Raw genomic sequence first — 16123 nt, 5'->3', positions numbered from 1 at the left:
CCAAGTGACCTGAGGTCAGTTCATGCAAATTTCACCTTACTTCTACTAATCTTATAATTGGAGCCTGGTAGCCTTCAAACATGCCGACGTTTAAGGAGTCGCTTGGTAGAGTGCCTGAGGCTTTCTACTTGTGGGCGGAGTTAGTTACTAGGTTCCCCAATATATACTCGGAGAGCGATCGATTCGAGAGCATTAACAGAGAAGAACAGCAGCCAGCAGAGCAGAGGAGACGGCCTAGCAGGGAGGCTGTCAGCCAGCAGGGCGGGACAGTCTCTGTCGCCTACAGACCCCCCCCCCCTCTATCCAGCTATAGGCAGACACTTGGTAAGTTGAACATCAAGGTGACTTGGTCGTGTTTTACAAGTGTTGTGTGATGATCAGGGGCAGTCAGTTGTAGTGTTCTCAGATTCTTGGAGGATGACTCACTTTACATATATATATCTTGAACATTGCTTAAATTATGATACTTAGTATGTGAAATATAATTGAATTTATTATTTACATTGCCTTTAACTGTGTCCCCAAGAGTTGAGTTGAGGTGAGAAAGCCTCTGGGATTACTGGTTCCATGATTTTACTGAGTACATGATAAAGATGGGACATACTAATAATGATCTTGATAACATCTTTTGAGAATTTTGTGATACAGACAAGTTCCATTCCTTGTCTTGTATGTAATGATCATGAATGGATGGTGGCAGCATTTCGTCTTCTACTATCTACTCTTCTACTTCTACCTATCTACACCTCTCCCTCCACCCCTCTCTAAACTCTCACTTTCAACTAATGACCCTCCTCGCTCCTCCCACCTCCCTACCTCTCACCCCAAACCCTCACTAATTACTTCACTATTCATTTCTTTCCTTTCGTTTTCTCTTACACGTTTGTGGCAGTGAAATGTATTCTAGAGTTCTCTCTAGAGTTTCGGGTAACTGATCAAGTTACGGTGCCTTGTAGTCTTAGCACCTAGGTAGTCAAATACCTAGGTTACAAGGTGTTGAACGACAGAGGTTGCCTTAGGAACTCTGGAGGGGCTCTAGAATAGTTTGCTAACTGAGGAAGGGATAACGGACTAGAGAGAGCTGTTTCCCCCGGCCTCGTTAGTTAACTGGGGGGGGGGGGGGGATAAGGGACAAGATAGAGCTATTTCCCCCACCCCCCGTTACAATGTTGGCAGCGGTGTTGAACAATGTTTATGGTAGTGTTCATTTAACATTGTTCAGTCCCACGTGTCTTTTGCCGCTCAGGCGCTATCAGGGAGATCTTGACAGGTGTTTAAATATTTGCGATTTAGCGAGTTTTTCAGGTTAGGAGATAGTGATTCTCTGGTGTTGTGGTTTAGTGATTTTGTGAGTTTTGTGGTGTTCAGGGAATGTTCACCAGAACTTGCGTGTGTAGTGATTACTGTTAGTGATAAGATTTGGTGATTTGGGAACTTAGCGGTTGTTGGTAGAGGAGGTCAGTTGAGTGTGGCAGGTGACCCCGCATGTCCCAGGGGGACACCCAGCCTCCGCTGGTTGCCAGGTCAGTTGGGGAGTGGCAGGTATAGTTCTTAAGTAGGTTTAAGTGGTGGTTCTGCTCAGATTATTGCGATTGACTGTGTTACTCCATTTGAACGCAATAATCCGAGGTGTACTGGTTATTGTACAGCATGCTAGGGGGAGGCTTAGTATGTCAGTAGACTTTACGTTGGGGACGCTTGACGTTAGATAGTCTGGTCACAGGGGTGGCAAAAGTTTGGAGTTGTTGACCCGCGGAGAAGCGAGGGAAACACTCTGGGTCACGTATGTGGCTGTAGGTTAAGGGTGGGAGTAACGGCTATTTAAGTACGTAAGATTAGGAACGGTACAGTTAAGTTTGGCTTGTGTTTTGTCTATTGGTATTGATATTTTTTGTGGAGATTGGTTTAGGTGACAAGTTAAAAGTGTGACAACCTTATTCTCTCTTCTCTAACTTTACTCTAGTACTGTCTTATGTTCCACCAAGTCAGTATCAATCAGAGTTAATTGGATTATTAAAATTTGAGTGTAGTCGTTGCCAGGAGGAGAGCATTATGACTGGACTGTGTAAACCCTATACAAACTACAGGGTCACACAACATTTTGCGAGCACGGTATTGTCGCCTTTCTGTTCATTCACAGGTTGGAGCCAGAAGAGAGGCAAGGTGCACATACAAAAGAAGGAGACGGCTGCTGTGTACCACACTCACGGGCGTTTATCACCACCACCACGACCAGCCCACTACCTGGAAGTCATGGCTCCACCACCACCACCACCCCAGGGGACCCCAAGATGCAGCCCTCTCAGTCGGTCAACATTGGTCTACCCAGTGGACCCCAGGACGGACCAGTGGACCTCAAGACGGATGGACCCCCAGTGGACCCCAAGACGGATGGACCCCCAGTGGACCCCAGGTCGTTCTGCAGACGACCCCAGACGACCCAGTAAAGATGGAAGAGGAACAACAACGACTCCAGTCTGTCCCACCAACATCGGTCTACCCAGGATGGACCCCAGGACGGACAGACTCCAATGGACTCCAGGTCGCTTGTCAAAGACCCATGGGAGGAGGCAGAGAGAAGAAAGAAGAGGAGATGATAAGACAAGCTGAGTGAGACACGATGCCTAGTGTCCCTTGCTGGTGTCAGCATCATTGCATGGAGCGTAATTGCAAGACAGGATCGTTTGCCTTAACTGGCCGCCCCTCCTGCAAGCATGTTGCTCTGTTGAGTGATTCTTCCTGTGTCGTGTGGACTTGATGTGGCTGTCAGAAGTGGCTCTCTGAAGGAGGCGTGCTGGAGCAACAGGGAGGAGAAAAGTAGGATGGGATTTCTACTGTGGCAACTATTTGGAGGTCTCGAACCTTGTAGTCCCTTTAGCTGTGAAAAACCCCAATATACGTCTCTCATGGTGACTGACGTAGGGCCAATTACAGATCAGCTGGGATAACCGAATTCCACGGTCCTGTGCGCAATTCAAGTAGTAACGGCTTCCTGGTTGACCAATGGTTGTTGTGCGTTAACGACGGAGAAGCGATGGAGGCAGTTGTGTTGAAGAAATGTGGTACAGGATTATCTACAAGACCAAGCAGTGACGTCGCCCAGCCAGAGACAATGGACGTCTGTCTACATATTTAATTTTTAGAGTAGGATGATGTATATTTGTTTAGCTAGGATGTATTTTTTTTTTCGTTAATAAAGTTGTTGCACACAGCTAGCTTGCTTTAGCAGTGATGCAAAAACGTTATTTCGGGGAGAAGGGGAGATGTAACACTGTAAAAGTGGTTGGTTTAGTTGTATTTAATACATACATAGAGTACACGAGTCACAGACAGGGATTTGAGAAGGCGCCAAGTTGTCGGCCGGAGTTTCACACCTCTAAGAGTTAATGACCACCAAGTGACCTGAGGTCAGATCATGCGAATTTCACCTTACTTCTACTAATCTTATAATTGGAGCCTGGTAGCCTTCAAACATGCCGACGTTTAAGGAGTGGCTTGGTAGAGTGCCTGAGGCTATCTACTTGTGGGCGGAGTTAGTTACTAGGTTCCCCAATATATACTCGGAGTGCGATCGATTCGAGAGCATTAACAGAGAAGAACAGCAGCCAGCAGAGCAGAGGAGACGGCCTAGCAGGGAGGCTGTCGGCCGGCAGGGCGGGACAGTACATACCCCCCCCCCCTCTATCCAGCTATAGGCAGACACTTGGTGAGTTGAACATTAAGGTGACTTGGTCGTGTTTTACAAGTATTGTGTGATGATCAGGGGCAGTCAGTTGTAGTGTTCTCAGATTCTTGGAGGATGACTCACTTTACATATACATATCTTGAACATTGCTTAAATTATGATACTTAGTATGTGAAATATAATTGAATTTATTATTTACATTGCCTTTAACTGTGTCCCCTAGAGTTGAGTTGAGGTGAGAAAGCCTCTGGGATTACTGGTTCCATGATTTTACTGAGTACATGATAAAGATGGGACATACTAATAATGATCTTGATAACATCTTTTGAGAATTTTGTGATACAGACAAGTTCCATTCCTTGTCTTGTATGTAATGATCATGAATGAATGGTGGCAGCATTTCGTCTTCTACTATCTACTCTTCTACTTCTACTATCTACTCTTCTACTTCTACCTATCTACACCTCTCCCTCCACCCCTCTCTAAACTCTCACTTTCAACAAATGACCCTCCTCGCTCCTCCCACCTCCCTACCTCTCACCCCAAACCCTCACTAATTACTTCACTATTCATTTCTTTCCTTTCGTTTTCTCTTATACGTTTGTGGCAGTGAAATGTATTCTAGAGTTCTCTCTAGAGTTTCGGGTAACTGATCAAGTTACGGCGCCTTGTAGTCTTAGCACCTAGGTAGTCAAATACCTAGGTTACAAGGTGTTGAACGAGAGAGGTTGCCTTAGGAACTCTGGAGGGGCTCTAGAATAGTTGGCTAACTGAGGACGGAATAACGGACTAGAGAGAGCTGTTTCCCCCGGCCTCGTTAGTTAACTGGGGGTGGAATAATGGACAAGATAGAGCTATTTCCCCCACCCCCCGTTACACAAGCACCACCCAGTACAATCACCACCCACACCACCCAATACAATCACCATGCACACCACCCTGTACAATCACCACCCAGTACAATCACCACCCAGTACAATCACCACCCACACCACCCTGTACAATCACCACCCACACCACCCAGTACAATCACCACCCACACCACCCTGTACAATCACTAGTCAGTACAATCACCACCCTCAGCATCCTGTACTATCACCACCCTCACCACCCTGTACAATCAGCACCCAATACAATCACCACCCACACCACCCTGTACAATGACCACCCAGAACAATCACCACCCAGTACAATCACCACCAACACCACACAGTACAATCACCACCCACACCACCCTGTACAATCACCACCCAGTACAATAACCACACAGATCAATCACCACTCAGGACAATCACCACCCACACCACCCAGAACAATCACCACCCACACCACCCAGTACAATCACCACCCACACCACCCAGTACAATAACCACACAGAACAATCACCACCCACACCACCCAGAACAATAACCACCCACACCACCCTGTACAATCACCACCCAGTACAATCACCACCCAGTACAATAACCACACAGAACAATCACCACCCACACAACCCTGTACAATCACCACCCACACCACCCAGTACAATAACCACACAGAACAATCACCACTCAGAACAATCACCACCCACACCACCCAGTACAATAACCACACAGAACAATCACCACTCAGAACAATCACCACCCACACCACCCAGAACAATCACCACCCACACCACCCAGTACAATCACCACCCACACCACCCAGTACAATAACCACACAGAACAATCACCACCCACACCACCCTGTACAATCACCACCCACACCACCCAGTACAATCACTACCCAGTACAATAACCACACAGAACAATCACCACCCACACCACCTTGTACAATCACCACCCAGTACAATAACTACACAGAACAATCACCACCCACACCACCCAGAACAATCACCACCCACACCACCCAGTACAATAACTACACAGAACAATCACCACCCACACCACCCAGAACAATCACCACCCACACCACCCAGTACAATCACCACCCACACCACCCAGTACAATAACCACCCAGAACAATCACCACCCACACCACCCTGTACAATCAGCACCCACACCACCCTGTACAATCACCACACAGAACAATCACCACCCACACCACCCTGTACAATCACCACACAGAACAATCACCACCCACACCACCCTGTACAATCACCACCCACACCACCCTGTACAATCACCACCCACACCACCCAGTACAATAACCACACAGAACAATCACCACCCACACCACCCAGAACAATCACCACCCACACCACCCTGTACCACCAGGCTTAGTGAGGACACAGGATATTTGCGGATATATAACCGTCACGTCCTTCCGCAATGACATATGTTGGTTTATTTGTTTACGTTCATGTATTTATATGTACATATGTTCCAAATTATATTACAAGAAAGCAAGGTAAAAGAGTTATTACACAGTATAAAATGTTTATGTTGGGATTTAAATGAAAAAATAGGTACATAAAAATGGCAGCGAAGCATACGAAGACAGTTACCGGCAGGTCCCACCCTGCCTCTCCTCACCCTCCTCTGTTGGGTAAGATAACTGAACAACACCCCCCTCCCCCACACACACACACCACCACATCCACACTTCCACCACTACCATGTCACCACAACCACCACTACTACATAACCACACTCACCACTACTACTACCATACCACCACAACCACACTCACCACCACTAATACCACTACCTACACACCACAACCACACACACCACAATTACCACACAATCACTACCACCACTACCACACTACCACTATCATACCACCACTACCACACCACGACTACCACCGCTACCACACCAACCACACTCACCACCACTACTACCACTTGAACACACACCACAACTACACACACCACAACAATACACTCACTATCACTACCACACCACCAGTACCACCACTACCACACCACCGCTGCCATTACCAGACCATAACTACCACACCACCGCAGCCATTACCAGACCATAACTACCACACCACCACTGCCATGCACTACCACCACAACCATGCACTACCACACCACCGCTACTTTGACACCATCATTACCACACCACTACCAACACTTATACACCACGACCACTACAATACTACCACAACCACCACCGCCAAACCAACACTACTACCACACCACTACCATCACTATTACACCACCACTACTACACCACCACTATCACACTACCAATACCATCACTACACCATTACCACTACCACACTACCACACCACCTCTACCACACCCCCACTACGACACTACCACTACCACCACGACAATACCACCACTATCACACTAGCAATACCAACACTACCACAGCACTACCACACCACCACACAACAACTACCACACCACCAATACCATGCAACCACTATCACCACTACAACACCACCACTACCAATCTACCACTACCATACCCCTCACACCACTAGTACACCACTACTACCACACCACAACTAGTACACCACTACTACCACACCACCACTAGTACAACAATACTACCACACCATATCTAGTGCACCACTACTACCACACCACAACTACCACACCACCACTAGTACACCACTACTACCACACCACCACTAGTACACCACCACTAGTACACCACTACTACCACACCACAACTAGTACCCCACTACTACCACACCACCACTAGTACACCACTACAACCACACCACTACTACCACACCAACACTAGTACACCACAACTACCACACCACTACTACCACACCACAACTAGTACACCACTACTACCACACCACTACTACCACACCACAACTAGTACACCACTACTACCACACCACAACTAGTACCCCACTACTATCACACCACTACTACCACACCACCACTAGTACACCACTACTACCACACCACTACTACCACACCACCACTAGTACACCACTACAACTACACCACTACTACCACACCACAACTAGTACACCACTACTACCACACCACCACTACCACACCACCACTAGTACACCACTACAACCACACCACTACTACCACACCACCACTAGTACACCACAACTACCACACCACTACTACCACACCACAACTAGTACACCATTACTACCACACCACTACTACCACACCACAACTAGTACCCCACTACTACCACACCACCACTACCACACCACTACTACCACACCACAACTAGTACACCACTATTACCACACCACAACTACCACACCACTACTACCACACCACTACTACCACACCACCACTAGTACACCACCACTAGTACACCACTACAACCACACCACTACTACCACACCACCACTAGTACACCACAACTAACACACCACCACTAGTACACCACAACTACCACACCACTACTACCACACCACAACTAGTACCCCACTACTACCACACCACCACTACCACACCACTACTACCACACCACAACTAGTACACCAATACTACCACACCACTACTACCACACCACAACTAGTACCCCACTACTACCACACCACCACTAGTACACCACTACTACCACACCACCACTACCACACCACTACTACCACACCACCACTAGTACACCACTACTACCACACCACTACTATCACACCACAACTAGTACCCCACTACTACCACACCACTACTACCACACCACCACTAGTACACCACTACTACCACACCACTACTACCACACCACCACTAGTACACCACTACAACCACACCACTACTACCACACCACAACTAGTACACCACTACTACCACACCACTACAACCACACCACTACTACCACACCACAACTAGTACACCACTACTACCACACCACTACTACCACACCACTACTACCACACCACTACAACCACACCACTACTACCACACCGCAACTAGTACCCCACTACTACCACACCACTACTACCACACCACCACTAGTACACCACTACAACCACACCACTACTACTACACCACAACTAGTACACCACCACTAGTACACCACTACTACCACACCACTACTACCACACCACAACTAGTACACCACTACTACCACACCACCACTAGTACACCACTACTACCACACCACTACTACCACACCACAACTAGTACCCCACTACTACCACACCACTACAACCACACCACTACTACCACACCACCACTAGTACACCACTACTACCACACCACAACTAGTACCCCACTACTTACACACCACTACTACCACACCACCACTAGTACACCACTACAACCACACCACTACTACCACACCACAACTAGTACACCACCACTAGTACACCACTACTACCAGACCACTACTACCACACCACAACTAGTACACCACTACTACCACACCACCACTAGTACACCACTACAACCACACCACTACTACCACACCACAACTAGTACACCACTACTACCACACCGCAACTAGTACCCCACTACTACCACACCACTACAACCACACCACTACTACCACACCACAACTAGTACACCACTACTACCACACCACAACTAGTACACCACTACTACCACACCACTACAACCACACCACTACTACCACACCACAGCTAGTACACCACTACTACCATACCGCAACTAGTACCCCACTACTACCACACCACTACTACCACACCACAACTAGTACACCACTACTACCACACCACCACTAGTACACCACTACAACCACACCACTACTACCACACCACAACTAGTACCCCACTACAACCACACCACTACTACCACACCACCACTAGTACACCACTACTACCACACCACAACTAGTACACCACTACTACCACACCACCACTAGTACACCACTACTACCACACCACTACAACCACACCACCACTAGTACACCACTACTACCACACCACCACTAGTACACCACTACTACCACACCACAACTAGTACACCACTACTACCACACCACTACTACCACACCACCACTAGTACACCACTACTGCCACACCACAACTAGTACACCACTACTACCACACCACTACTACCACACCACAACTAGTACACCACTACTACCACACCACCACTAGTACACCACTACTACCACACCACAACTAGTACACCACCACTAGTACACCACTACTACCACACCACTACTACCACACCACAACTAGTACACCACTACTACCACACCACAACTAGTACCCCACTACTACCACACCACTACTACCACACCACCACTAGTACACCACCACTAGTACACCACTACTACCACACCACTACTGCCACACCACAACTAGTACACCACTACAACCACACCACTACTACCACACCACAACTAGTACACCACTACTAGCACACCACCACTAGTACACCACTACTACCACACCACTACTACCACACCACAACTAGTACACCACCACTAGTACACCACTACTAGTACACCACTACTACCACACCACTACTACCTCACCACTACTACCACACCACAACTAGTACACCACTACTACCACACCACAACTAGTACCCCACTACTACCACACCACTACTACCACACCACCACTTGTACACCACCACTAGTACACCACTACTACCACACCACTACTACCACACCACAACTAGTACACCACTACTACCACACCACAACTAGTACCCCACTACTACCACACCACCACTAGTACACCACTACTACCACACCACCACTAGTACACCACTACAACCACACCACAACTAGTACACCACTACTACCACACCACTACTACCACACCACCACTAGTACACCACCACTACCACACCACAACTAGTACACCACTACTACCACACCACAACTAGTACACCACTACTACCACACCACCACTAGTACACCAATACTACCACACCATATCTAGTGCACCACTACTACCACACCACAACTAGTACCCCACTACTACCACACCACACTAACATGTACACTTCAACCACGAACACCATCACTCATTACCACCACCACTCGCTACTGACACCAACCACAATAACCAGCCACAACTACAACCAACCTCAACCCACCAAAAACTACCACCACCATCATGGATTCTCCATCGAGTGCAAAAATGAATAAAAATGATGAAACAACCTTTATTATGATCCTGTTTTATTTTACTAAATGTAGAAACCTATTTTTATATTTCTACATACATATATATATATATATATATATATATATATATATATATATATATATATATATATATATATATATATATAGAATCGTAGCGTCACGAAGACCAGTGTGTATAGTGTGTTATTTACTCTGGTTATTGCAACGTGTGGGCTCATGTTGTATGTGGTAACTAGAGCACTGCTGGTCATTGCAACAGGACAGTAAAGAGTTGTGCCGAGTTCTAATATATTTGAATTAGAGCACAGGCCGTGTGTGGTTATTGCAAGGGGTTGTAATTGTTGGTGATTTTTGCTAGTGCTGATCAATCACCGTGTGTTATTGCAGTCAGTAAGTTATTGTGGGGCCGTGTTCTAGTGGGTTAGAGCACTGAGCGTTATTTACTGGTGTTCTGCAGTTTAGTAATTGCAACTGGATTGTAACGTAAATCATGGTGATTTGTTATCGTGATTTATAATTGTCGTGGGTGAAACACTGGCGTTGAGTCGAGTACTTGGGTTATATTCTCCTGTGTATCTGGTGGACATCGAAGTCCAGTATTCAGTGAGGTGATTGCAAGGCAATTAATGTAACGTAACCAAGGGAACACCCATTGCTTATAGAGAAATTGCTCTTTAACAACTTGAGTAACGTAAGACACGTTTGGGTTAATTATTTCCTAGGAACAGCTGTTAGTCTCAGGGAGCCAAGCCATAAGCCAGAGAAGAATTTGAGTATTGTCTGTAGTAATTATCGGACAGTGGGGCAGGTAATTTTTTTTATTGATATAAAAGTCCAAAGTACAAACCTCAGAACAAGGAGAGAACATAAAAAAATAATACAAAATCGGCATAAGACATAACACATGGCACAGGAAAATGACAAAATACATCATGTAAAAGGGAAAAGGTATATCAACAAAAGAGGAACATAATGAAAAATACCTCTATAACTTAAAGGGGTGGAAAGCAAAATAGAATCCCGGGCACCCCAAACCTCACACTAAGGAGCACAGTAAAACATAAATGGCAAGCGCCAGAGACATAGGAGCAATAAGCACTCACACCATAAGTAATATAAAAAACCATAAATAATACATTATGTACAGAACAAATGAAGAAGCCCACGCAGGGGCCAGGAAAAAAAGGCACCCACACACAACCACACCAAACCACCCCGAAGGAAAAGGGGAGAACAAACACACAAGCACAGGAGCAGCCTCAACAAGGCATGAATAACATAACAGAAAACAAAACCACACAGGGAACTGAAAACACATAAAAACAAAAAGCACAAAAACACGCAAACGATCAAAAGGCCGGAAGGACACAAGTACAGAAAATAAATGATCAGCACACGAAGCACAGCACTACAGTAGCACAACCAGCCACACCTAAGACACACATATCTGCAAGCACAAAACCGCACCCAACCACACAGCCAATCACACAGAAAAACACCAACACCCAAACACACACGCAAGCCCAAAAACAAAAAAAAACGGAAAACGCTGGAACCGGAAAACACATCCTTCCCCCCCGACTCAAGCACACACATGCAATCCCACCCCCACACCCACGCACCCAAGCGCGGGCAACACCACAACACACAATAGTCAAACAGGAGGATATTTCTCAGGGAACTGCCTCACTGGATACCTCTGCGTATAAGCCTCCCATAACAAATACTCCTTTTCCGTAGGGGCACGCCCCTCATGAGATCGCGGGCGCTCCATATACTCGAGGATCACCACATCCTGCGGAATGTTCGCCTCCAACCATAGGACACCGAAGACGAAGAACCCGACACGGGAGGCAGGGACACAGCCGCCGAGGAAACAGGAGATACTGGAACAGGCGCGGAGGCCGCCCATCGGGCCGCACACTAGGGCGCGCATTTCGTTCCACGCCAGGCACCACACCGAGCCCCGCGGAGGGTGGCTCCGCAGGCGCCCCAGGGACCTTGCCAACAGGAACAGGAGCAGAGTTCCCCTATCGCACATCCTTCGTCAACACCACGACGAGGTCGCGGTTACCAGGGACATCCGCCCACTGAGAAGAGCCACCAGCAGGGGGCACAGCATCCAACACAGAAGGCACTACAGGAGGTAGCACAACGTCGCCCACAGCATCATCCATTGCGTCAGGCTCCTCTGCCTACGTCCGGCGAGGTGACACATCCCAAGCTGAACGACGGCGTTTAGAAATAGGCCGTAGATCGTCGAAACTGTCACTTCTTGCAAGCAGTGTCCCAGAAGAACCATCGGCAGGCGGTCCCAAAGCCGGAGCAGCACGATCACGCAGAATGGCAGCCTCATCAACGCGGGGCAGAAAGCCACTACCATTCAAGGAGACCGGATTCGGAGAGGGAAGAGACACAACATGCAGAAGGGTAGACTCCAGCACATGTGAGGTATCCAGCGAGGGCGATGGAACAGGTAGAGGAGAAGAGGCACGTGATAATGAGAAAACTACCAGAGGCGACGAGGCAGAGGGCGGGGGCGGAGTCACACACACACACCACCCCGACAGCCCCGGGAAGCACAAGTCCTTCTGTAGGCGATGCAGGCACCACCCCTACAGCAGCATCCAATGCCACCACGGAAGCAACCGGATGCGGATGCACCTCTGCATCCACCGAACGGCGAAAGTCTGAAGCAGGTGGCCCTAGGTCCTCAGGGTTTACCGGCGGGGCAGACAGATCAGGGCCAGACAGAGCGACAGCTGGAACCGCCCCAGGAACCACACCAGGCACATTCACAGAGCGAGGATCCACCGGGGAATCACCATGCACAGACAAGCGGGGAAAGTCATCCTCCGGGAAAACGGAAGGGGCCTCAGCACGAGGAGCGTCGCAGCTGGCTGCCACGTGGCCCTCAGCACTACACCGAAAACAGGTGCGTGTTTGACCCTGATAAAATACCTGCTAAAAGAGCCCATGAAACGAAACCCTGGAAGGAATAGGGCTCGCGACCCGCATAACGAGCATACGAGCACCCAGACGGACCCCTTTCAGACCTCTCGCACTCAAGGTGGTGAACCGGTGCTTCACCGCCGCACCAAACCGCGTAAACACCGACATGAGCTCCGCCTCGGGGAAGGTCACCGGCACTCCGTGAACACTCACAAAAGTCAAGGGCCCCCAGGGATCCGAGATCTCCACAGTCACAGCCGAAGCAGGAAGAGGAAGCGAGCGTGCATCCCAGCGTGCCACAAACTTCTGGTAAAGAAACGACGTGGCAAAGGACACCGCCACACGGGTAGGCAATATCTTTTCTAGCCCCAGGAGATCAGAGACGTTGACACGGAGCACGTCCAGGAGAGTAATCTCCACAATGGGCCAGTCCACTGCACCAGAAAATTCCAGCCGTACAGTATCCACCCGTCGAACATGGCTACCACCGGCTACCTGCATACTGCCAGCCGGGGCCCAGGCTAGCGGGCGCACCACACCAACAACCAACCACCACGCAGCAACGGCTAACGACGACTGGCTGCTCTAGCCTGACGTCCGCACCCTCATGGGGCACGTAATTGACAGGTTCCAGGAAGTCAAAGTAATTAACTTCGATCTATGTTGATCGACTCACACGAGGGCTCCATTGTTCCATTAACGTAACGTTGTTATTGATCTGTCAGAGAACAGGTAACATGACTGACTCGTGGGAAGAGTAACGTCATTGTAAAATAACGTAAACGTGGTGATTAATTATCGTTACTAGCCACCTGAATTGGTCTCAGTATGGAAGGCTCAAACGGAATTCATGCCTTTAATGTAAATTGCTGAGCCAGTGGTACGTATTTGTACGAGGTTACGTATTTGTATTAATTAATTATTGATCTTCGGGAAAGTAATTAATTGCTTAAGGGTAATCACGAGTGATTGCCGTTCTCTTAACACTTTGGACATTGTAATTGGAGTATACTATCGTTGGGTGATAGTAACCGATAACGTAACTAGTAGAGACTAATCAGCTGTCTGGAAGTACAGGAATTAATGTGGATTACTCACTAAATGCTCGACTGGTAGAGTGTTGTGAAATTTCCGAGTTACTAGTGACAGTTGTACAAGTTTGATTTGTCTGTGAGAAGACAAGATTAAATTAACATAAATGTTACTTTGATATTAATGTAATCAATTTGTTAGTGATTGTTGATCGTCCGAGGGACGAAGTGTTAACGTAAAGATTTAATTGAGGAGGGTTGCTGGAGTTGCCAGTAACCCCATAGTCATTGTCATGTTATTGATAGGCTACTAGTTTGATTGCATTGTAACTGTCATTGCAGAAGTGAGCTGCAAGAAGCGTAGAGTACTGATAAGAGGTTATTGGAGGCTTGTCTCTTAGCCTACTGTGTCATTGTTGCAATAGTGATTATAGATTAGGATATCTTGCTTGCTTGATTGATTCCTCTGTGTTCACACCGCATGTTTGGGTTAGTTCATTATGCATCCTCGGGCTGGTGTCTAGCTGTCAGTGAAAGTGTCACAGGAAGGATTTTGAGTAACATCATTGATATTTCTTACAATGTTGTAGTAGTTAGTACTTTATTGAATAAATTGTGTTGTTATGTTGAACACTGTCTTTTCGTTACATCCCACACATTTTATTGCACTACTAAGTTCTGCCAATCGATTATTAAATTGAGACTGCTTCTTGTGTTTAGATCTGAATATATAGCACTACAAAACAAGAAACTTTTTTGTGAGAGCGCATGACCTACTCGTTAGATTCGTTCCTGTGATTCGCTAAAGTCAACGGCCTAATTGGAGGGGATTTCAACTTTTTGAGGTCTTGGCATTTACTCTCGCCTAGTCAATTGTTCTTATATAGTCCCTGAGTGAGGAATGAGCTGCTTACTACACTGGTGTGTTAGCTAAGCAAGCCCTTCCTCAGGCGACACATCTAGACTTTCAAGTAAAGTCGACGGATGTATATATCACGATAGGAATAAGGTTAAAGGAGTTAAGGAAATTTTTTTAAAGAAATTATCCAAAATTCAAAACCATTTCTTAAATCCCAAAATCTCGAAACTCTCAGACCGGATACGAGGTTTTCTCGTTATTTAGAGGTAGCGGCAGCTGAGGTAGGTAGGGATAGCTCTGATTACGAGTGCAAACGTAGCTGTCTCTTTGTGCTTCCTCACGAGAGCAATGCTGATTCAACAAGGGCCGCCTCCTCCTTCTCGGTCTGGTGACGCCACCAGAATCGGTTCAATTTCTGAACATTTACGGATGAAGGTAGAGAGGCGCATTTATATATAACAATTTATTTTATCCAATCACAGAGAACAGTTTTTTATTGTTTTTAATGCTGCACTGGAGATTTTTAGTGACTAATTTACATTGGATGTAGATAGTTTAATGACGTGGAAATAATATATCCCATGTTTAAAGGAAAATTCCACT

At 47.2% G+C, this 16123-nt stretch overlaps 1 protein-coding gene across 1 annotated transcript in view; it reads right to left on the bottom strand.

The window, feature by feature from the left end:
- The window catches only part of LOC138351709 (galactoside alpha-(1,2)-fucosyltransferase 1-like), a 33374-nt gene extending 20519 nt beyond the window's left edge, over positions 1-12855 (bottom strand). Inside the window, exon 1 of the mRNA XM_069303730.1 lies at positions 12718-12855. Coding sequence (XP_069159831.1) covers positions 12718-12855 — 138 coding nt within the window. The remainder of the gene's footprint in view (positions 1-12717) is intronic.
- Positions 12856-16123: the final 3268 nt, after the last annotated feature.

This window comes from Procambarus clarkii, chromosome 50, assembly GCF_040958095.1.
Source record: "Procambarus clarkii isolate CNS0578487 chromosome 50, FALCON_Pclarkii_2.0, whole genome shotgun sequence".
Taxonomy (NCBI): Eukaryota; Metazoa; Arthropoda; class Malacostraca; order Decapoda; family Cambaridae; genus Procambarus; species Procambarus clarkii.
The sequence above is the reverse complement of the archived record's forward strand: the minus strand, read 5'-3'. Positions and strand labels throughout refer to the sequence as shown.